General features: G+C 53.1%; 1 protein-coding gene across 12 annotated transcripts in view; it reads left to right on the top strand.

The window, feature by feature from the left end:
* The window catches only part of NCOR2 (nuclear receptor corepressor 2), a 226,376-nt gene that overhangs the window by 121,989 nt on the left and 80,265 nt on the right, over window positions 1–24,122 (top strand). For 8 of the 12 annotated variants that reach the window (XR_010607082.1, XR_010607083.1, XM_065646424.1 and 5 more), the window contains exons 7-11: window positions 4,300–4,356; window positions 8,415–8,467; window positions 17,308–17,374; window positions 22,242–22,429; window positions 23,645–23,738. Coding sequence is in view for 10 of the 12 variants with exons in the window: in XM_065646424.1 (XP_065502496.1) it covers window positions 4,300–4,356; window positions 8,415–8,467; window positions 17,308–17,374; window positions 22,242–22,429; window positions 23,645–23,738 (459 nt within the window). In the remaining 2 variants the exon portion in view is untranslated. Of the gene's footprint in view, window positions 1–4,299; window positions 4,357–8,414; window positions 8,468–17,307; window positions 17,375–22,241; window positions 22,430–23,641; window positions 23,739–24,122 lie in introns of all 12 variants that reach the window. The other 4 variants (XM_065646422.1, XM_065646430.1, XM_065646423.1 and 1 more) reach the window with 2 other exon arrangements.

Genomic DNA, 24,122 nt, shown 5'->3' on the forward strand with positions numbered 1-24,122 from the left:
TTCACCTCTCCACCCGAGTCGTGCTCACGCGCGCTGCAGAGGAGCCGCCTCTGCCCTCGGGGGTGCCCAGGGTTTGACGGTGAGAAACCCAGAGCAGCTTTACCGCAGCAAAGTGACTCGGATGTAAATGGGAACAAAATCCAGCCTCCAGGCTTCAGTCCCTCTGCAAACGACAGTGCCGTAGCAATATTTCAGGATTCTGTACCGAATCGGGAAAAGGGGTCATTAGCTGCTTGCTGCGGAGCGGCAGAGGGGCTATAAACTGGTGGGGATCTTCGTGCGTCTCGCCAGAGGTAATGGCTGGATTTGCTCCCTGATACATTTCTTTCTGTGAAATAACAGGGATTGCAGGGGCGGGTGAGGTTATTCAGCAGATGTAGGAGGAACCCCCTGGTTTCCTTCTGCGGGGTCGATCGCTAATCTCCGGAGGAAATCAGTGTTGGAACAGAGTCCTGGGTGGCTGTGCCCATGGACAGGATTTAACAGCAAAGGTCCCGGGGCTGCTCTTGCACCCGAACGGTCTGAGGTTTGCCTAAATTCCCCAGGCGGGAACGTGTGTCCCTCTGTCTGTCTGTCCTCCAGGTCGAGCCCCAGCGTGGTGGGAACTTTCTCCTGGGTGTAACATGTCCTTCCCAATTCTGCTGCCAGCTCTCACCTCGGTCTGCGTGGTCTTTCAGACAGCTCATTACGGTTCTGCTGTGATCTGATAAATGCAGCAAGGAACATCGGCAATTACAGCAGGTGTCAAGTGTTAATTGGGCAGCTTTCAAGATAGAGGCATTTCTTTGTGTATGTACAAAGATATGACGTGCTCGGAATAGCTTCCCCTCCTGATCTTTCGTTCTGGAGACGTGTACATTACAGTCGGTTAATGCAAGACAAATTATGTCATTCTTCTTGATTCGCCACATGTTCTGCCCATGGTGATTTGCCTCTGGGTTGTCTCATTAAGTTGTCTAAACATGGCAAATGCAGCAGCTGAACACACTCGGCTGTTTCTCGAAGTTAATCGCATTGTACACACAGGCCTCCAGCATCCGCGGTTCCTGGCTGAGCCGTCGGGGCATCGCTCACCCACGCCGGGGCCCAGGAGAACGGGCACGAGCTGGGGCTGCAATCTTCTACCCACAATTACGCTGCCGGCGGTTAATTGAGGTGCTGATTTTTGTCCCAATTATGCACCAGAAAAAATTGGGGTGAGCTGATGCTTCCTGCTGGCCGGCAAGCGGTGGTGGGCAGGAGGGTGGTTGGCCAAATCACCCTCTTGGCAGCGGACACAGTGTCTTTTGTAGCAGTTTTTATGACCCCCCTGAAAATCTTACCCCCGGTTTCATTTGTTTAAGGTTTCTGCATGCCATGGTGCTGATGTTCTCAGAGGTCAGCAGATTTTATAGCTTTTGGAGATCTAAATATTAAGCTGTGGCTGGCAGTTCTCTATTGCGTGATGAATATTTCCAAGAGGCAAGTCCCTGGGCAGACTTGGCTTGTTCCCATTAATGGAGTGCAGTGCAGTGGTGGAAATGTCTAGTGCTTCAAGGGCAGCCGGGCCGGGCTGCGCAGCTCTTGGGGTTCTCTCCTGGGCTGCCTTTGCTGGGGTTTGATTTCCCCATCATCAGCTGGAGCATCCTTGGGGACGGCAGAGCCGGGTCTCTCCTGTCTGTGAACCCAATGGGAAATCCCGTTACGGGGGGGAACTCAGGTGGAAGGTGCACACGCTCGGTAGCAGATGTGGCGTTTGAGGAAGGCAGATACACTTCTCTTACAGCTTGGGCCACATGTTATGCCCTGTTGATCTAAAGCTTTGTAAATGCTGCGTTTTGCAGACAGGTCCTGGCACCGGGGATCGCTTTGCTTCCCCTGTGGGTCAGGCGGGGACGGTCCCTTCTTTCCCTTACATGTCGAATCACCCTCATATTGGCAGCACTCTGGCGTGGGAGAAGAGTTGGGAGTTTACTGCAGTGCAGAAAGTGTTATTGCTGTGTGTAAACAAGTCCGCTGGAACGAGGACAGGCACTCGCTTCTGTCCCAGATGCTTCTCAGCATCTCCCCAGCTTCATGCTGGGATGCACTTGCTTTCCGAAGACCCATCTCCATTACTGGGATGGCCATGGTAATGGAGATCATAGAGTCCTAGAATAGTTTGGGTTGAAGGGACCTTCCAAGCTCATCTGGTCTGACCCCCTGCCACGAACAGGGACATCTTCACCCAGGTCAGGTTGCTCAGAGCCCTGGCCTGGGATGTTTCCAGGGATGGAGCATCTACCACCTTATCCCTGGAAACGTGGTCCCTGAAAGCCTCTCGCTGCCAGTCCGGTGCCAGACAGAAGCGTGGTGTGCACCGAGCGGCACGCCGGTGATGAGGGAGCAAACTGCCGGGTGTCTGTCCCGTCTGTGCATCTCGCCGTGGTCCTCCTGGGATGGAGCAGGGACTCGGAGAGGCCAGAGGTGCAGAGCAGCTGGGACGAGCGCAGCTGCATTCTGGGCTCTGCCACAGCATCATGAGCTGCTCTGCTTCTCTGCGTGTGTGTGTCCTTGCCCGTGAGGGACATGCAGGGATCGAGACATCTGTGCGCCCCGAGGTCTGCTGCGCAGGAGTGCTGCGGATGAGCAGGCAGGGATGCGTTAACAGCGGCGCTGCTGCTATTAATTGCATCGTGTGTGCGTGTGGGGACGGTGCCAGAGCAGGCACGCTTCAGGATTACATCTCCTATAGCATCCTTGAAGTCGCTTCTAAATTGCAAAAAAAAAAAAAAAAAGAGCTTTACGTCCTCCTGAGTGTGCAGTAAATAACGGAGCTGGAAGTGTGTCCCGGTGGCCGCGCTGCGGTGAGGCACCTGCTGCGGGTTTCGTGGCCGGGGCTGTTTCGCCGGGTTTGGCTGCGGGGACCGTGACTCATGCAGCTGCTGCCGGGGCCAACTCTGCAAAAGTGCAGATCAGCCTGTGTGTGGGTGTGCAAAGCCCCGGCGAGGAACTTGCACATCTACCAGCTGCATTGGCGCTTCTGAAGACCGGCCTGGGGGTAGGTGAGTCTTTTTAGAAACCCACCAAGGAGGGGTAAACATGGGGAGAAGCTGGCGGGGTGATGTGCAGCTTGCGGTGAGACATCCCCTGCGCTGAGACCCTGCAAAACTCATCCTGCCATGAGCTGCTGTGGAGGTGAGAGGTGCCTGGTGCCAGACACCGGGAGCTGAAATACCTTCCCTGCCCAGGGGGGTCTTCACCTGGGGTTTGCCAGAGTCCCCCAGGTTTGCCAGAGCCCCGCTGGCTCTGCCGGGAGCCCGGAGCTCAGCCCTCCCCAGCTCCCCAACCCCACAGCTCCGGCGGGGTTCTAGTGCTTATTGGGTTAAAATGTTGAATGTGCTTCAAAAAAAGGGTTTTCCCCTCCTCCCTGCTCCACCCCCCTCTGCACAGTGCTCCTTCAGCCCTATTTTAGGCAGCTGTGGATTTTCTCTTCCCCCTACCCCAAAATAGCAAAAACTACCTATTTTATTGAACAAACGCCTATGAAAATCCATTTCCTTGCCCCCCACTTGCTGCCAGGTATTTGGCTTCATCAGCTTAGCCCCATGACCCGTCGGCAGCGTGCAGCAACCTGGATTTATCAGATTGTCAGTAACCCCCCCGAAAAGCCTGGCTTTGCGAGGAAGTGCTGTTTACTGAAAATGTCATATTTTATTTAGACTCTTGCTGCAGCCAACTCGTGTCTTTTTTTCCAGGTCTGTTTAATTAGCAACCACCGCACAGCCCCGGACACATGTTCCCGGGTGTTTTCTTTTTTCTAATAAGCACTAGGTAGCTGGGCCAGGGCGGGAGGGGGCAGAGAAGGGCTCCTCTGCCGCGGGGAGGGGAGGGAAGCGAGAGCAAGACGAAGAGTCAAGGGCAGCTCCAATCTAACGATCACATGCTCGCAAAGTGATGAATCCCAGAAAGGGCATCTCTGCGTGCGTACCGGCTCGTCCACCTTCCTCCTCCTCCTCCTCGCGCGGCGGCTGTGCTGAGGCGATGGGTGCGATCCCCCCGCCTGGCACCCAGAGGGCTTGGGGATTTGGTCGCTTTCCAGGCAGAGCTTGGATGCGTAAAAGTCATAATAAAACGAGCGCCAGGGCCCTTTGCCCCTGGGGCTTTTCTGCAGGTCCAGAGGTTGAGCTGAACACTTCCACCCGCTTTCAGACGGGGTGATTTGTAGCAGTTCTGTGGATGTTTGGGAAGGGGTTTTGGCATGGGGGCAGAGCTGGAGCAGAGGGCTGTGACTGTAACCCATGTCAGAAATAACTTTTCTTCTCCCTTTCCTCCCTGCAGAAGAAGGCAGAGGCTGCCCACCGCATCCTGGAAGGACTGGGGCCGCAGGTGGAGCTGGTGAGTGTCACCTCCGGCCGCGGGTTTGGAGAGGTCCCCGGGTGGTAGCACAGCACCCTGCGTGCGGCTGAGCCCGCGGGAGGAAGCGGGTGCTGGCGGGGACCCCTGGCACGGCACCAGGGCAGGAAGCGAAGTGGCCGAGATGAGCACTGAGAGGCAGGCGGACACACACACAGCTTTAACCCTTCCTTGGGCTCCTTCCTCGCTCAACCGCCTGGCAGCAGAGGCTCTGGCGCACTCTGCGTCTGCTCGGGGTGCCCGTGGCTTCATCTGCTGATGGGCTGTGGGGCTGCTGCCGGCTGGGAGGGCCGGGTGCTGGGACGCTCTCCTCTGTGCCACCCCGCTGCAGACAGAGGAGGGTGCTGCAGGGTGCTCTGCAACGATCTGCGGGTATCGGGACTCACACACATCCTATTGCTGTTTCCCTTGTGCACAGGGAAGCCGGAAAAAAAACAATTTACAATAAATTGTCCGTTTGGGGTTGCCCCCTCATCCAGCAAAATCCTAAGTGATTGATTGCTGGAGGGGTGGCTGAAAACAACCCCTGAGGGGCCAGGTAATGGAGGAGGGTGCTGGAAAAAGGCGGCTCTGCAGCGATGCTGCTGGAAGGCTCTGTGGTCTGAGGGAGCGTCACTTGCCATGGAGGGGGCCGTTGCTGCCAGGGAGCGGGCAGCTCACGCTCATCAGCACTGGTACTAATTGCTGTCTTCCCCGGGTGTGTAAGGGAGAGGTCACAAGGGAATTAGTGCTCGCTGCTACGTGTCAGAGCTTGTTTCCTTGTTTGGGGAGGTAGCGCTCATTATTTTTCCTTTGAGTCACCAGGGTCAAACCCTTTGCTCTTTCTGCTCTAAAGATTTGCCGTGCCTGGGGTTGGTGCTTCCTCATCCAGAAGATGTTGCATTTCTTTTCCTTCCTCCCACCGCCTCCCCTTGGCTTTTTTCTCCTTTTTTCCCTTTTTTTAGTTGTTTGATGCTTTGTCCTTGGGTACCAACACTGCACAGCAGGGAGCTGTAGCAGAACCCAGTGCAAACCTGTCCTCTATCTCCCTGCCGTACTCCTGGGAGGACAGAGGAAACCTCTGCTGAGAAAACCCTGCAGAACCCCGGCCGGGCTCTGCTCGCAAGCTGTCTCATCTGTGGCCCGGCCCTCATGCTGTGCTGGGCAAAACAGCACCCGGGACTTGCCAACGGCCTCTGAGAGATGAGATGAATAGTCAGATCTTCTTCTGAGTTGGAAAGGAAGCGGCTCCAGGAAGGAGAGCAGCTCTGCTGCTCTGCACGCACACGCCGTGCACCAGCCCCGGCGCTGCCGCAGCCCAGAGGCCTCTTGCAGGGAGGTCGGGGCAGCTGGTGCTAGTCCTGTGCAAAGCCTCTGCAAGGAGCGGTGGTGGCCGTCACCCAAATGCAGGGTCTTGGGTCACTATCGGCTCTGCTCGAGCTGCTGACGTCCTACTTTTGGTTGTTCGGAGAGCTCTGGTTGCTGCGTGTGCAGCAGCGAAGGTGATGGATGCTCATCAGTGGTGGGGCAGCTCGCCCGAGCACGATGGTGCAAGGAGAGGGACACACAGATCCAGTTCGGGTTCCCTCTGGGGCAGGAGGAGGTTGTGTCTCAATGAGCCAGGACTCTGCTCATTTCACGCCCGCAATGTAGAGGGACCATTTTTAAAATGATCCCTTGTTTTCTCCAGGGAGAAATGTCATTGAGATGTGTAGTCTGAACGCTGCAGTGGCCAGAAAGCAATTGAGACCTTTCCTTCTGTTTTATTTCTAAGCAGCTTTCAGTAAATCCAAGGTTTTTCCAGTAATAGCTTTGCGTTGCAATTCTGTTTTCCTTAAATGTCATCCCCCGGATAAATGCATTACACGTCCCTTACCCTGGAGAAATGCTGTGGCTGTTTTGAACATGTCACCGTACCCAGCTGGTCTGTCAGGCTGACTCCTGCTCTCTCATCGGGAAAGCTGTAATTCTGTGCAGGTTGTGGATGGCTCTGAGGGAAGATGCTGTTTCTCAGTCCCTGCCCTGTTGAGAATAGAGTTTCTTTAACTATTTAGTCTGTGAGGATATGTTCTCTGTGGGCTAGGCAGATCTTGTCTCCTGGGCTTGCACCACTGCAGACAGAAATATCTTTGAGGTGTTGGCGTTCACGTAGATATTGGGTTTTGGGTCCCAGAATTTCTTATTTCTGAACGTTTGGGCATTTCTTTTCAAGTGATGTATCCAGCGCTTGTCTATTAACACTTAGGTTTGCTAATTAAGAATTTCAGTGCCTGTTTATATGATAGATAAGTAGTAGTGGAAAAGAATCAGCAGCCTTTGGAGAGCCGAGTGGCATTAGGGCATCCGTGGTGTCCCTGTGCACATGAGCATCTTCTAACCCAGGTGCAAACCAAACCGTTGACTGCACCGCCGTCTCCCAGCAGGAAGGTCTGTGTGGCTCACCACATGACAGCTTGTTTGCTTTGATTTTCATGAGCACAGAGGGAAGAGAGACACTTATTTATCAGTATTTCCAGCTCCTGCACTTCTCTTCCAAGAGGCAGTGGCTGGTTAAGGCTGCCCAGCCGTTCCTCCAGTGGAGCCTTCCCAGGCTGACCGTGGATGTGATGCTCCAGAGCCGAAGAGCCATTTCTCCTCTCCGTGGTGCAGACCTGCCTCTCTCCAGCTATGTGATGAGATGGGCGTCTGTGTTCCTCTGAGCTTTCCAAGCGTGAAGTGCACAGCCAGCTCCGAGCCTGGAGTCGGACCAGCAGATCTGAGAGGATTCATGGTAGAAACCCCCCTGGGGAAGGGACGCCACTGAGAACATGTCCCCTTCTGGGGGACCTGCTTGTTCCCTCTCCTCTGCCCTGGCACTGCCAGCACGGGGTGGCCGGGCGTCTCCATTGGTTCATCTGGCCACATCTGCCAACCTGAGCTCCTCCGTCTGCCTCTTCCACATGGGGATTACTTGTGCTTTCCCAGCGAAGAGGGACATGTCTAAGGGCAGCCAGAAGAAGCTGATGACCTGCTGATGCCAAGACGCGGTGGTGATGGGCTGCAGAGAGTAGGGAGAGCTACTACCCCCAGTCTCCTTTCTTTTCCCCGTGTGTAGCAGGGCAGAGTGAGGCAGTGTTTGTGTTTTACAGGGCAGTAGAGACAGGCTGGTTGTGTGGAAAAATGAGCTTCTGTGCCAAGCACTGGTGATAGCGATGGGGAAATATCGTGGAGGAGTTGAGAGTAACACCTTCTCCCAAATGGAGGAGAAAGGAACCCACCCATGTTTGCAGGTCCTGTCCTCTCCAGTGCCGCTCACCTGGCTGAGCAGATGTTTTGCTCTTTTCCTGTGTTTAATCTGTGGATGGGAAGGGAGAGGTCACGGGGGCAGTGACCGGCTGAAGGTGACCAGGGATGGATCCAGATCTTGCATCTGGTGTTGGAGACAGCTGTGGTCACCGGGCTCTCCAAAGGGCAACGCTGGACAAAACACATGTCCTGCTGGAGCCCAGTGCCCCTCTCGAGCGACAGACAAGAGCATCGCTCTGCGCAGAGGGGCTGCGGTGACATGCCTGGGGACCAACTCACCCCTGCCTGCAGCTGCCTGTGCCTGGTTCCCAGGGAGAGCCCCGTCAGGCTTTTGCCGTGTAGACATAACAATTTGCAGCGCACAGACTGTCTCTTCCTGCTCCCCGAGCCCCCCTCACCTCCCCCGTGTCAGATGTTCCCGAGCACGCTGCGTTTCTCAATCAGTGAATCACAACCGCATACTCCGCCGTGCCGCCGTGATGGGGATTACGTCGCAAATCGCTTGTTGGGAGCCAGCTCGCTCGCTGCCTGCCCTCCCCCGGGCTGAGCCGGGATGCACCAGGACTGGAGCGATGCTGCCGGGAACCAGCACCCCCCAGTACGGCCGGGGAGCGGGACTGGGGGTGATGGGTGGGCTGGGGGTGTGGGGCCGGGCGCCTGGGCCATCGCCACTCGGGGACACGGGAGGGCGCCGAGGCAGCAGCGCTTCCGATGGGTTTAAGTTTCTGAATGTCAGACCGTACCATTTATGCCTTCATTTTTCTTATTTGTTTCAGCCGTTATACAACCAGCCTTCAGACACCAGGCAATACCATGAAAACATTAAAATGTAAGTACGTGGCAATAAAAGGCTATTTTAAATGTCAGGTTGGGCGTTAGGCTGGAGTGGGAGGGATGCTAGCTCGCTCCCAGAACTCGATTAAAGCTGCCAAGGACTCGTGGGCATCCTTTTACAGCTGACGTTTCACTGCTCCGGGTGCCCAAAGCACAAACTAGCTCCAGGAGCTCAGCAGTTGGGAGCTGTGGGTTCAGACGGATGCTGAATGTGCCATTTGATTTTTTTGGGGGGTGTGGATGTCGGTCCTGGCCGGTGTCATAGTGTTTTCCCCGAGTGTGCTCACCTGGGGCACTTTCTTCTGTGTTTCACATATACTGAAGTATAAAATCAGCTGCCAGCGTGTATGTGTTTACATGCATGAAAGATGAGGTAAAATGAAAAGTTGCAATTACAGTTAGATTTTCGTGAAGCACCTCTTGAATGTCTAATAACAATGGGTTATTTCAAAGATACTTACCGAGACTTAACAATCATCTAATTTGACTTACCACCTGAATACACGATTTAATCATCAACGTGCATTTAATAACCACAGTGACTTCCTGAATGCAGAAGAAATATAACAGATAATGAGAATAGCGACAATTGTGATTATTGTTGGAAATCTAAACAGTCAAACCAGATCTGAAACTTTTATCTGCCTTGAACGAACCCGACGATTTCTCTGAGCTGCCTGCAATGTGTCTATTTTGGTATGGGCTCGGTCAGCTGACGATCAGCATCTTCAATAATCTATTAACAAAAGTTAGTCATCTTCTGCTTTTCAGGCAACAGGGCTCAGCAGGTCCCCGAGCACCCTAAATGCGAGGGTTGTGTTTGGGTGCTCGGCATCGGCCTGGGTGCTGCAAACAAGCCCAAGGTGCTGCTGTGTTTGGGGCAGGGTCTCCTGCCATTCCAGTCCTCTGGCTGTTATTTTTGGTGGACTTGGCAGCTCTGAGGGCGTGCAGGACGCAGACGTGTGTCCTCCCGCACGGGTCTGCTTTTCCAGCTGCAAAGATGTAAAAAAAAAAAAAAAAAATAAAGCAAACAAAACCAGAGCCACCCCCTCCAGTTCACGGATTCAACGCAGGACTAACAAAGTCGATGATGATTTTACTCTTGAGAGGGCGATGATGCTGGGCAGAGGGTCTGTGCTCCCTGCGCGCTTGCAGCCCCCGCTTTGGGAACTCTTTTGCTGTCAGTTCGCGGGGTTGATGGCTGATAAACCACCTGTATGGCATCAAGTGCTGGCCTAAGGACATGCTTTCTGTGTTGTGGCTCAGCCCTGGCGCTGATGGCATGTGGCCGTCACCATCTCTCGGGGTCCCCCAACCCCGCTTTTCTCTTGAAGGGCTCCACAGCCCTCAGGAGCCGGGTGCTGATGGTGGCCGTTTCAAGCCGATAACTGGTTTTCTCCTTGAAAGAACAAGTTAAAAGTACATCCAGATACTTCACCCACTCTCCCTTCCCCTGCCAATATTTGTGGTGACGTTTTCCTGTGATTTAAATGATTTCCTGTCCTTGGTTGCTGCCTGAAAGATGGGCACGAATGAGAGGGACCTGACAGCGCAGGTCAGGAGTGGAACTGGTAAGATGATGTGAAGTCCCGTCAAACCAGCCTCCCATGCCGTCAGAGCGGGTGCTCCTCTCCATCCCATCGTTTGTGGCATCCTGAGGGTTATCGCAGTGGCGGTGAGAGACCAAGGAGGGGTCGGGGCAGGCAGGTTTGGGGTTAATGTTCGCTGTGATTAATGCTGCAAAAATATGGGAAGGAAACCACATGTTTTAATGAAAAGCCTCCATCCCCGCCTTCCAGAAACCTCACAATTAGCTGCCTTCAGCTGGTTATTGATGCCAGCCGAGCACATTCGTGGATCTAGGTCAGCAAAATGCCCTTGAGCAATCTGGGCTCCAGATGTTTGCCGCTTTTGACCGTGAGCCTGTCTCGGGGGTCCTGGGGTCTGAACTGCACGTTGTGACTTGTTGATGGACATGCAGAGAAATCGCTGTGTCCCGTTCTCCCATCTCTTGTGTCTCTTGCTCTCCCATCTCCCTGCTGCACTTTAAAGGACATTTAGATGCTTGGGAGGCAGATCCAAAATCAAGATTTCAGTGATTCGTCTAAGCAAACAATTCAGGGTCCTTTGACCAAAAGGAAAAGGTGTAAACTTCTCTGTGGGCTGCATTTGAAGATATTTTTTGGTTTTAGTACGTTTGTTCCTTTTTGCTCGAGAAGAGCAGCTTCTGCTCTGCAGCCTGAAGGTGGCTGTTTCGGTAAGAGAAGGAATAAATCCTTGGGGTGCTGGGAGACGTCAGCCACCTGCAGTAGAGCACCAGAAGTTCAACTGCCAGGACACCGCAGGTTATGTTTTGCCGAGGTGGAACCGAGTGCAGGTTCTTCTGAACAAGTTCACCCTGCGCAGATTTAGCCACGATGAAAAAGTCTTATGGTACGGTGCTGGAAAATCATCTCGGTTGTGGTTCTGCCCACCAAACCTCGCTGCATGCTGGATCTGTTGAGCTGAACAGAAACTGCTCCCTCGAGAAGCTGGGTTGTAGCCTCATACCTGGGCTCAGGAGGATGGCCAGGCTGTTACTTACAAATACGTTTTTTCTTCTTTTTTTAAAGACTTCCTAGGGTGGATTTTTTTTTTTTCCCCTCAGTTGAACGTTTGCAGGCATCAATGGGAAGGCATTTGAATGTCAGAAAGCCAGGATTCCTCGATTTCTCTACAGCGATACTCTCCGCCTTGCAACACTAGTTTAATTCTTCCTGCTTGTTTGCTTTGCTTTTCAGCTGGGATGAGTCACTTATGCAAATAGAGCTGGCTGGGGAGTTACAGAGCGAATTTCTACTCTTAGTAAAATGTTACCAGTCTCTTATTTTCGTGGAGTTTTATGGCCTGTCTCCTATTCAGTACAGTTAAAATTAATTTCATGCCCCAGTTCATTCCGGTGTTTGCAGCTTCAGAAGCTTTTAAGTCCTATTTAGCTGCCTGGCAGTGCTTTGTTACCGGCTGCTCGGGTCCCTCTGCTTCACCTGCGAGTCAGGACTCGAGCAGACGTGGTTAATTTTGTATGTGACATCTGCCGCGGGAGCTGAGGTGCCCTTGAGTGGTTTGTGCCAAAGACTTTGACCTACCTTTGATGGGACCATGTCCTTTCGGTTTGAAATACCCACTTTGCTGGAGGAAAGGGCTCTGCCGGGCTCTCATCAAAGAGGGAGGGAGCAGGACGGTGTTTAGTGCCCTCATTTCCATAGGGATGAGGTGAGCTTTGCCTCCTGAGCTAGCTCAGCCCTTGCTGTCTTTCCAGGTTTTGGCATTGCAATGGCCTGACAGGTTCTTTCAAGATGCTTTGCAGCCACGAACACAACTGGAGGCCAGTTTGAGTGGTGCTGCATCAGTTGAGGGGGTTGCAAGGACTCATTAGTTTGTGGGATTTTTTTAAATTTTGCTGAAATACAGCAACAAATGCAGAGGACGCTTAGTTAAGCACCAGTGCATCTGGTCTGGGTCTCTTATTTCAGTGTGCTGCCAGCTGGAGGTACAAGGATGAGAGCTGCTCTCCCTGCCCTGCCGTGGTAGTGATTCTGTGTATTCCCCAGACTCCTGGCACCGAAGGTATTAACCTGCTTTCCTCAGAGTGTTTGAAAAATGACAAGATGATGTTCACATGAGCAGGATCAATTACCTGCTGCCTACCTGGAGAGACATTCTCCACGGGGCCTTCATCTCTGCGGCAGGAGATTCCTGCTCGGTCAGCCGTGAAGCGCAGCCCGGTAGGACTCGCCTCCCCCCTTCCCCCAGCAGTCATCTTGAAATCACAGTCTGTGGGATTTGTGTTGGAAAGCAAAATGCGAGCTTCTGAGCCTTGGGGGAAAAAAAATCCAAACCACGCTCAAAAGGAAAACTGAAAAGCGCAGGGTGAGTACATGCAAGGTACTGCTCCCAGGGTTTGCTTTAAACATTCCCTTCAAGCTTCTCCTTGGTTTTACACTGAAATTCAGGAATGTCGGGATGAAACCAGGCTGCATCCCCGTGAGATGCTCGCAGAGGTGTCGGAGAACCTGGATCTGAGTGTGATTCTGGTTTTTTTGTGTGCTTCTGCAGACCCAGCAGCAAAGCTGTCTTTACTGTTAATATTTGCACATCTGGGTTGCTGTCTGCAGCTGAGAGCATTTTTCTTTTCTTTTCGTTTTCTTTTTTTTTTTCCTTTTTTTTTTTTTTTTTTTTTTTGCAGTGGGTGGGCAGGAACTTTGCCTCTGCAGAATCCAAATGTGAAGTCTGGCTTTTCAGAGAGGTTTACGGCTTTCTGAATATATTTTTCATTTTGAAATGCCTCTCCCCTTACTCCCAAAAGAGCAGAACAGCTTGCTTTGGAAAATCTGCTAACTACGGCTTTGCAAATCACTTGTCACTTTGGAAAATTTAAGTCGTCTTTTCATTACTGGCTGTTTAGGGGTTTTAGTAGGACTGGATTGTCTCTCAGTTCATAGTAGAAGCCTGACATGTAACACAAATGCTCCTCCAAACCCTGTCATTACTAATGCATTCTCTTTCAGGTCTTTTTATTAGCGCTTGCAGACATTTTCCTCATCAGAAATTCACCTAGCAGCTCCCCGCTCATCCCATTCAAGGTTTTTCATCTCTTTTATTCTCTCTTTGCATGCACCGGGGCAGAACTATTACCTTGTGATGAATTACTAAATGACGGAGACACACACCGCAACCTTTTGCTTCTTGCTCTTGCCGGTGAAAAGCCAAGTGCTGGTTTTGGGTGTCATATCTGGCAACACTTGGACTTGCAACATCATCTTGGGCTTCAAGGGAAGGCAAAGGTGTAGGACCCGTGCCCGAGCGATGGTAGAAGTGGTTCTGCACTTGGACTTGTCTCATTTTGGTCCTGAGCTTGTAGGTGCTAAATGGGATGGGCTGGAGTTTCCCATCTGATGTGAAGAACTGTGGTTGTGGATGTAGCTGCTGCCCAAGGGAGTCACTTGCGCTTCTCAGTGGGAACATCCTCACAAGGAGATGGTACCGCAGGGACCTAGACAAGGTGCCCATGTTTGCCCAGGCATCTCCTCCTTGGAGCACAAGCGTCTCGCGGGCCTCAGTGTGTGAATCACCAAGTGAATTAACAGCACAAACATCTTCATGAATTATAGTGATGACTTTGGACCTCCAAAGCTGAATGCATTTTGGACTTGCAGGACATGATTGGAGAAGTTGGAAGACCTCCACGCAGATGTCTTCTTCCTCCGCAGCCTGCCTGCCCGTATATCCAGATCTGTGGACCTCTGCCGCTCTGCTCCCAGTGGCACTAATGGTCTGTCCCAATGCTCAAGGGCTTTGGGGTAAATTAGCTGAAGATCTGCTTTGCTTTTCTTCCCCCAAAAGCGTTTTTGGATGTTGCAAGGAAACTGCTCCGAACAGCTGGCTTTCTGGGAACATGCCCTGCCGCGGGGTTACCAGGTCACAGTGTGTCACCAGCTGGAGCTGTGTGCTCCGGCTGTTTCAGAGCAGGGAAATGAATGAGTCGCGATGACCCGTGAAGAGGACGACCCGCTCCCTGCCCTCTCCGCAGGGTGTCTGGCAGCGAGATGAGGCATCGGTGACGGCCCCGAGCTGCGGGATGGGATCCTGGCGCCAGCGATGCACGAGGCGGGCGTACCTGGGGGACACAACCATTTCTGTGGCCTCTCCGTTACCTCTTGGCCCGTTTCACCTTGGAGTATTCTTGCTGTGCTCCAAGGTCCCGTGGTTTGCAGATCTCCAGCCTTGCTGGCAGCGCTTTGTTTGGCTGGAATTACCAGAGGCTCCCCTGTTTCCGACCCTCGCCTGCACGATCCATCTCGCCGTGCGATGGCTTTGCCAGCTGCTCGCCGCCTCCTTCCCATCGCTCTGTGCAGGCTGTTTGCACGGGCCGCTTGGTGAAAGATGCTCCCATGTAATTAAATACCCCTGATTAGTTTTGATCAAACAGCAAACTTCCTTTCATCTTGTCTTGCATGGGCTGAAGGTCTCCGCGGGCCAGGCCAGGTGTGCTGCCCTGCATTGGCTCTTTGTATCCTTGGGATTCTTATCCCAGGGCTTTGGCGGTGCCCACACGTGTGCACACACCGGCACCGACACGCATGCGTGCACGGGCGTCCTTTTAAGATCGTGGCCTCCGGAAGGACCGTAGCCAAGTTGTTCCTGTGGACCTGAGCCAAGTAACTCAAAAGTCAAAGTTGCAGGTTCTCTCCTTGACTAGCTGCTTTATGAAAGCCCGAAAACAAAACCAGCCTTGCGCCAAGCCGGGTAGAGGTGGAAGCAGCTGTTCCCGCAGGGCTCCCTTTGCTTTGTGGAGCAGGAGGTGGATTTCCCTCGGATACTTGGTTTGGAGGTTGGCTCTGAGAACCACGCTCAGGTGTGGGGCTCACCAGTTGGGTCTGTGGGGCTGTGGGATGAGGATGAGTTATGCAAGGATGAAAAGCTCTTGTGGAATCACGCCCAGAATTATAGATAGTATTTGAATTCTGCTTCCTGTGCGGGTGGCAGGTGTCGCTCAGACGTCAAGCTTTGAGTTTGGTTTCACTGGTTTGGTCTCTGTTTCCTCCTCCTGCCTGCCGGTGTTTGTGGGGAAGTGCTGGGGGCTTGGATGAATTGCTGACCACAAGGATGGGGATGTGCCGTCTGGCAGCCCCCAAACCCCAGCTCACCGGCAGCCCGTGGGTTCCGTGTCTCTTCGGGTCCATCCCAGGCTGCCCCTGTCCTGCCCCAGCAGCTGCCTGGGGCACGGCCAAGGATGGGGAGCTCGCCCGTCCTCCCAGCCCGGCGTGCTCTGCGACGTGCCAGGCCAGCAATACTGAAATCTGTCCACAAGAGTCACTGTTGCTTTATCTAAGGAGCCTCCATTGCTTCTGCTTGCGAACTGCCCGATTCCCTCCCCTCGGGGAGGTTCGGGTCTCCATCCAGGACGCTTCTCTTGTGCACCAGCACAGGCGGGGATCTGCGAGGACTGGGGCTGCCGAAGAGGGTGATGAAGGAGGGTCGGCGTATTGCAGGAACGACCTTTCCCGCGTGCTGCTCCACGCTGGTTATTTGTGTGCGGGACTCCCAGCCCGTTCCTCCCGGCTGTGCCGCCGCGGCTGCGTTTGGCGCTTTGCTTTGCCCGGCGAGCGCAGCGTGTGCTTCGGAGACGCGTGGCCCAAGTTCACCTCTCTGCGAGTGGTTTCTAAGTAACAGAAGTACATGTAGTAAGATAAACTGCGAAGCCTATTTATATTTACCGAGGTTGTATTAACCTTTGAAAGGTTGACCTTATGTAAAAAAAAAAAAAAAAAAAAAAAAAAAGTGGCAAAAACATTTAGGGCATGAGGGGGTTTTGTTGTTGTTTTTAATCCTTTCACTCTTTGATTGCTTCAGCCTTGGCAGTGGTAAACATGCACCAGCTTTCAAGGCGTTCCTGATTTTTGCAGCTGTGAAGCCATTAAGTCTTTGCCTCTATTAGCACTTTCAAGGTCTGCCATGATGCAAAACTCAAGGCAACCCATCAGCTGCGTAAGAGCTGCTAATTTTCTTCGTTTACCCTCCTGTCTCCTGATAACTTGTGGGGCAGATCCAGCAGCAGCGTCTCAAACCCCGCGTTGCTCCTGGATGCCGCCCAGGCTGGTGCAGGGGGAGTCGGGGCTGTGGAGGCCCCAAGGGACAATCCCTGACCCCCCTCGCTGGGCACCATCCTTAGCATCACCCCAGTGGTTTCTCAGTGTCCTAAATGAACCTGCTAATTACTGGGTGCCCCCAGGCCCTGCCCCGGGTCCCCGCACACAGGCAGGCTGGGATCTCTGGAACACCAGACCCTCTGCCCCTTCATTCTGCTGAATCCTGCAGAACGTGCCTACACGCGACTGTCAAGCTCCTGATCAGTGATTACACACTGCAGCTCTGCCTTTAATCAGGATAAAAAGACTTAAGCAAACTCATTTGCCCCGGTCTCTACCTTTTACCTAGAAATTGTATTGCTGTAAATATTAGCACCAGGAACAAGTGCAGCTCTCGGGTTCGTGCAGCCCTCCCAGCTCCTCAGTGCTCTAGTGCTGCTTCTCTGTGAGCAATTATTTCATGCTGTCTTTAGAAAGAAGAAACCAGGGGGTTGTCTGGGCAGACACCAGGTTGGTTGTGGTTGCACTGACAAGCTTCTTTGTTGAGGTCCCAATTCTGCAAGTGGCTGAGCTTTCGTGGCTGGTTTGTTTGCAGCTTTGTTAGGCCCGGCTCCAAGCAAGAGGTCAGGAGATATCTGCTGCAATCCCGCCTCCTTATCAGCACACGGAGCGCGGGGTGAACAACCCCTTGGGTGTACGTGTGTGTGTATGTGTGCTGGCAGGTCCCTCGCTGCTGGCCCTGGGGACCGGGGTGGCCTCTGCTCGGGGGGAGCCACCTCCTGCCATGCAGAGCCTGGCCTCAGCCCCGCAGCTTTGGGACCCCGTTGGGTTTTTGCAGATTAAAATGTAAAAATAATCAAGAAACAGCCAGACCCGTTGGTAGATGCAGAGCTGAGCGTCTGCCCGTGTTGGGTGCTGAGCGCATGTAAAGGTTTGCGGAATTGGGAGTTTATGGATTTAGTTCTTATCCTTAGTCCTGGTTTTGCCAACAGTTGTGGGTGAAGTTCCTTGTGTCGGAGGGTTTGTCGGTCTTTCTCTAAAGCTGGCGTGGGGTCCCCAGACAACCACATTTGCAGCTCCGAAGCGCGTGCAATTCCAGGTCAAGGGAATTTCATCCCTCCAGGATGTGGGGAGAGCCAGGCTTGGGATTTTAGCTACCTCATTAATTGGATCTCCTCTTTTTTTTTTTTTTTTTTTTCCTTTACAGAAACCAGGCAATGCGGAAAAAGTTAATTTTGTACTTTAAGAGGAGAAATCATGCTCGCAAACAGTGGGTAAGTGATTCCCCAGTACCTTATTTTACATGTATAAAGCAACGTAATTTATTATGTGAGAAAGCAAAGGATGGTTTCCAGCAGAGAAGTGCTGGGGCTCAGTTCTTTGCCTCTTGCATTGCTGTGGCATCTCTTATGCTTAAAATAACTGGGATGTAAAGGAGAGATCCCCGATCCCGCTGCAGGCAGCACCTCCCTCTGCAAGTCCCCCCCACAGAGCAAACACGCGGGGTTGGCTTAATCACAGCGGAGCTCTTCGTTGCTCTCAGAGAGCCTATTCACAGCGTAAATGTCTGGTTTGTGAGTAACTGAACCCTAAGAGAGGTGTGAAACAAGCTGACTCTGCTTCCGATAAATGCTCTGAAGATCGAGCTGACTCTTTCCAGTTGACCACGGAGTGATGTTCCAGGAATTTGTGGTTTAAAACAAAAATCAAGCCCTGACCAGTTCATTTCTAGGCAGTTTTGCCCATGAGATACTCCCAGAGTCCTTCAAGGAGATGGTTCTTGGTTAAATAAGGGGGAAGATGAGGTTTATTATAAGACTTCAGAGACGTTTCTTGCAAGTCCCCAGTAAACAGAGGAGAAAGTTCAACTGGGATTTACAGAACTCTGGACTTTTTGATGCTGACCGTTCCTGCGGTAGTTGCTCGCTGGAGCTGGGAGGTGAAACCAGCACAGGAGGGGAACCAGAAGAACCCGTGGTCCCCACGGGGAAGGTGGATTTTTTCAGTGTCTTTCTGTGAAGGCTGATTCAGCTCATGACACAGGGCGTTGTGTTGTACGCAGAAGATATAAATCGCGGTTCCTGACTCGGTGTCTCTGTCCTGGCCCAGGCTCAGGTGCTGGCGTTAGAATCTTAAGTCACCAATGGTGCAGGTTTTCTCAATGTCTTTGGTGCTGGAAGTGCTTCAACTGGGAGGAATTGTTGGAAAAATTCAAAATAATCAGCCCTGAGAAGTGGTTGGAAGGCTCTGCCTTTAAAAGCAGTTTCTAATAAGGCTGTTTACACAGACATTTCTGAGGCAGCGATCAAATTTTCTTATTTTTCCTCCATTTTGTAGCAATCTTCCAAAAGCCACGGATCTTGCACTCCAGGGGGATGGTTGTGTCTTGCGTTTGTATCTGAATGAGTGTTTAGTCTTTTCCATGATAAAACTTCTTCCGTGTTCCTAGCAAGGGTGTTCCAGGGCTCACACCTCGCCTGTCCCAGCCGAGTTCTGCACTTGTGGGAAGCGGATCAATGTTCCCGTCCTCAAAAGAGGGATTGCAAAGCATCGTGTGGTTTTATTTGAACCAGAAGGGAACTGCCCAGGAGCTGCTTTCTGGTGGAAACGACCGGTTATTGTGCTAAATCCAGAGTCGCTCTGTTGTGAATATCGAGGAGCTGGGGGAAAGGGTTTAATTAGGCTGCAAGAGCACGATTCCTAAAATACAACTTGCGGTAAAGTCGCCTGTCATGCAAAATAGGTGAATTTCTGCCAGCCAGTTTATTCAGTGTCCTTGAAAGGGGATTTTTCAGTTTAGGGAAGCATTTTGCCTATTCTACAAAATAGGCAACATACGGTTGCTGAATTTGCAAAGTGAATACATTTGCTGATTCTGTTTGCAAAATGGGTCCGCTTAGCTATTTTTCTGCCTATTTTGTAGCAGACCCTATTTTTAGCAAAGCCCATCTACATGCCAGCATTTCTTTCTGGCTCTTTTACTTTCCGGGGTATTGTTGCTGCCCAGGGCAGGGTCAGAGCTCGGTCCATGTGGGTCCAGCCCTGAGAAGTCCCACCAGAGGATCCGCAGGGCTTCCTCCTGCCTGCGTTGTGGTTGGTACAGCAGAAGACATTTAATTGCTGTCAGAAAGGTGATGCTGCAGAGAGCAAAGGGCAAAGGGAGCTGTGCTGGCTGTGAGAGGTTTATCTCCATCGGCCAGGGAAACAAAACGTGGGGCTTGCAGAGGAATTGCTCTGGTTCCTCCTGTCGCCTTCGCTCTTCCCCTCCTTTCCAAAGAGCTGCTCTGTTCCCCGGAGCCGCGGGAGCGTGGGCAGCGGGAGGGCTGGGGCTTGGCACAGCCGACGAGCTGCCTTCAGCTGCTACGGCGGCGTTACTACTCATCCATTTTTAGATACGCATGTCAAGTCCGGTTTGGCTCGCCATCACTTACGGGTGTGATGGAGAGGCTGCTGGGCTGGGCAGCCCAGCCGGGAAGGGGAGCAGAGGCAGCACCGAAGCTAAAAGCTGGTACAGATGGTTGCTCAGGAATGGACACGCTCGCTTAAGGCTGCTCAGAGGATGCTTGAGGAAGGAATAGACGCTTCTGCTCCCTACGTGCCTGACTGGGAGCTTCTCCTGAGCTGTGAAGATCTAAGGAACACATGACAAGGTGCCTGTGATCTTGGATTTTGAAGGATGAGAAAAGGTGGCAGGGAGCAGGTATCTTGGCTGGACCAAAAAGCGCTGGGCGGGGATGCTGCAGACCAGCCCGGCTGTGCTGGGGTTTGAAGCTCGCGTGGCAGGAGGGATCTCTGTGCTCCATGGTGGGAAGGGGCTTTAACAAGCAGATGCAAGTCAGCAGGATTTGGGCAGCGCCTGGCAGAGTCGTGCCCTGAGGGCTGAGCCAGGACCTTTGGTGCTGCCCGTCCTGCTGCCAGGGCCTGAGCTACTGGGGGAACCAGCCGTGTGATGTTGGTGTTGCTTTTTCCATCCGCACGTACCAGTTCCTTAAAAGAGGAATTCTGGATAAAGCTTTTGTCCAGTTGTCCCAAAGAGAGGAGGAAAAGGAACAGCCAGGCGGCTCTGCCGGGGCGATGCCGGCGTGGGACCCAGCGCCCGCTCCTTCCCATGGGGAGCGAAAACCCTTTCGAAACCTCAAAGCTTTTCACCAGACCGAGCCCCCATGCTGGGCCAGCGCACAGCACAGGGCACGGGCTGCCTCCCGGCACTGAGGATTGATAAACTTTGCGAGGTATTTTTAGCCTTTTCCCAAATGCAATGCTCTGAAAGCAGGAGGATGTAGCAGATTTGCTGGCAGGGTGGGAGCGCTCGTTTTCAGGGGGGTGATAGCATCACTTCTCGGGGGGTAGAAACACGGCAGCTGAGATTTCTGGGAGCTGCCATGGTTTGTTGGCATTACCCGTAGCTCCTTGCCCTCCCCTGACTTTTAAGGCATTTTTATTTTTGTTCTCATTCCTTGCTCTCGTGTTATGGCTGTTTCTTTTAGCTCCCTTTGAAACCTGATCATCTCCTGTGCATCCATGCAGGGCAGGAAAGCTGCTGGCTCCAGGTGCGACAATGGGATTTAATTTATTTGCGAGAGGGAAGTGTTCATCTGCATCAGCCGCGGGGTGTGAGGTGCTTTGTCCACCCCACATTGTTGTCAAGGTGCTTCCAAAAGTCCACAGGACCGCAGGATGTGTCGCTGCGTTTGGGTTAGTGCCAGGTCTGGGTTGCCTGGACCAAACCCCTGTGCCAGGATCGGTGTGATGCCAACCATGGGCTGCTGTGGGTGCCTGGCACCGGTGCTGGGCCACGGACCTCGGGGTCCCCAGCACGACAGCCCTGCCTGGCTTGGGATCACCCGGCTTCCTCCTGACCTGGAACTGGGTGTTTCGATTGCTTTGGGTTTGTTTTCTTTTTAACCTCCGTTTTGGTGGGGGTTTTTTTTGTGGCCAAGAGTGAGCGAGACAAGAGCAGAGCACATCGGGGAAATCTGGCAGCTTTGGACTTCCCTGCAGCCATGGGGCAGCGATGGCAAGAGATGAGATTATTGTCTCTGCTGCAGTGCCGGTGCCGAGCTGCCTGTTCTGGAAAGCGGCGGCGGGGCAGGAGGTGACCTGGGGTTTGCCATTGAGGTTTTTTGCAGAGCGGCATCTGCTTTCGCTTCCCAATTTGGGACCTAGAAGGCTCAAAATGGAACCTTAAAACCCCCTCTGGCTGCCCAGCTGCCTTCACGTAAGGCTGAGCACCATCGCTTCTGTCACCGCTGCGGCTGGTGGGGACCGTGGCTGGACAGCTTGGTGCGGACCTCACCTGTTCCTGGGCATTCTCTGCCAGCAAGAGGGTGGCTGGAGGAGGGAGGAGCAATTTGGGGAAAGGTGGGGAGAGGCTCATTTGTGTTGCAAATGACATTTTAATGTTGTGGTTACTGGGACGGTCCCATCAGTCCCAGGGTGGAGCGCGATGCTGGACCCATGAGGGCAGCTGGGTCGGGTGTGCTGTGAGGATGTCACCTGGCGGGGACACGGCGTGGAAACCCCTCACAGTGCCGTGTTTCAGCAGAACCTGGGTTCGCCATCAGTGAGGCTGTGCTCGTCCCGCTCCTGAGCCAAAAAGGAGGAGCAGTAGCTGACAAAATGCTTTTGCTTTCCAGGACGGTGGAGGAGCTGGTGGCATCGTGGTGTGGCCAGGCCACCATCCCTGCCCTCCTGTGTCCCCTCCCAAGGCCACGTTTTGGTCCCTTTTTGCTTGGTGGCCTCAGGCAGGTGACTTGCCCTCTCCCCTGCATGGCCAGCGTGTCAGGGCAGGGGCTCCCTCCCCAGCACCAGAGTTTGGGCACCAGTAAAGCACCCAGGATGCTGGAAGATGTTCAGGCAGGACGTGTGGTGGGTGAACAAAGCCACACTGGGCCGGAGTCTTGATTTTACCACTTTGTATTGGGGCTGGAAGGGAAAAGCCTGAGGGTACCTGATGACCTGCCTTTGAGAATTTCCCCTGGGGCTGGGCCCAGACCCTGGAGCGTGTCCGTGTCCTAATAAACCGTATTTATTGAAGCAACGTGACTCGTGCTCAGCCTGAGCAGCCATCGAGGGGAAGGCCGGGAGGAGCTGCCCTTCCCAGGCATCTCCTGAGCTCCTTCTCTCCCTCTGCCCTTCCAGGAACAGAAGTTTTGCCAGCGCTATGACCAGCTGATGGAAGCCTGGGAAAAAAAAGTGGAGCGCATCGAAAACAACCCCCGGCGCCGTGCCAAGGAGAGCAAAGTGCGGGAATACTATGAAAAGCAATTCCCGGAGATTCGGAAGCAGCGGGAACTGCAAGAGCGGATGCAGAGGTTAGAGGAGAAGCGGTAGGAAGGGGCTGAGCTGGTATCAGACAGCCTTTCTCTTTTCTTTGGGGATGGGTGTGGGGTTTGTTTGCGGGAGGAGCGGGCTGGGATGCCCACCAGTCCCTTTTCTCCCCTTCTAGTTGAAGGCAGAAGCCAGCAGATGTGTAGCTTTGCTGCTTTTTCCCCAGGGTGGCTCATCACAGAGCCAAGAGGGAAGGAAAAATGTCAGGAATGTGGTTGCCCGTCTCTCCTGGCTGGGATAGCACTAATTACTGCCTTACTGGTGGGCCTAAATGAAGATATACAAGCCTTGCAGATGGATTTGGTCATGTCGATGATTTAATACGTGCACGTGTTTTGATCGGAGCACGGGCAGGGAGAAGAAACATCTGTAGAGGTTACAGGAATAACTGCGGATGATATGAAGGAGCAAAGTGTTGCACTGAAAGGGATGTCCCCTGTCCCTCCCATCCACTGTTCATTTCTCCTCCTCATTGGAAGCGCAGTTGAGGTCATATTGTTTCCTGCTGAGAGGAGACACGATTTCATTATCTCCACCCTTCTTGCTGAAAACGCTCCATCCTTCCCATTTCAGGCTCGGGATCTTGCCCGGGGACAGCTGCTGTGCGCAGAATCTAAACCCTTGTGCCAGCATCCCATCCTCGTGCCCCGCGCACAACAGGATGGGTCCAAACTCCCTCAATGGTGGCTTTATTTTATCTTGAAGAGAAGGGGAGAAATGGTACTGAGAAATGTTTAGAGCTTTTATGTGCTTAATAGGAAAAGTTTTAATTCCTTGGGATGCGTGGCTGTTAAACTTAGTGATATTGGGGGGGTTAGATGTCAATGGCTGGTTGTGATTTAAAAGTTCCTGCAACATTTGCAAACAGCGCTGATGGCTCAGTGCTAGTGCTGACGCCTTTACACTGTTGCTGTGATGTGGTAAATAGGAGAAAGTATGGGGGAAAGTATGGCTGGGTATGAAATGTCCTTTCTGTTGTAGTGGCCCAGGAGGTTGACACAGGTAAGGAAGGTGGTTTGAGAGACACGGGGGACGGCGCTCTCTGGGCTTCGCTGTCAGGTGTGGGATGGGGTGGCCTGGGTGGGGCGTTGGGATATGGTCATTATGGAGGTCAACAATGAGGACAACAGGGCCGGCGAGGTGTCATGAATGTGGTTTGCCGCTAACGAAGCGGAGCATCAGTGTCTGAGTGTTTCGCCGCCCTTTCCCAGCAGGGTAGGACAGAGGGGCAGCGGTGGGCTCGCCATGTCGGCTGCACGCAGTGAGCACGAGGTGTCCGAGATCATCGACGGGCTCTCGGAACAAGAGGTGAGACCAGGTTGTCCTTTCTCCTCCTCTTTGCCCCTCACTCCCCTCCTCTCTGAGGAAACCAGGGGAGTACGGCCAGGTCCCATGGTGAAATCTGTCCCAAATCCCACTAAGTTCAGGCCATGCTGAGGTTGGGCACGTTGCCATGATGCCTTATACACTTTCTGCACAGGATCCAAAGTGAGGTGTTCCTTTAATACCCAGCAGCATCTTTCCAGCCACCCGAGCGGTGTAACGAAGGTGTGCGGTGGTTCTGCAGGGGCAAAACAGGGAGCAAAGAGCCCCGGGAGCCGCTGGCCAGTGGGTAGAGTTTATTGGCATTCAAATTCCTCTTAGGGACGTGAAACCCTGGCATGCTGCTTATCCCGGGCAGCACCCACAGAC

The sequence above is a fragment of the Caloenas nicobarica genome, chromosome 16 (assembly GCF_036013445.1).
Source record: "Caloenas nicobarica isolate bCalNic1 chromosome 16, bCalNic1.hap1, whole genome shotgun sequence".
NCBI lineage: Eukaryota > Metazoa > Chordata > Aves > Columbiformes > Columbidae > Caloenas > Caloenas nicobarica.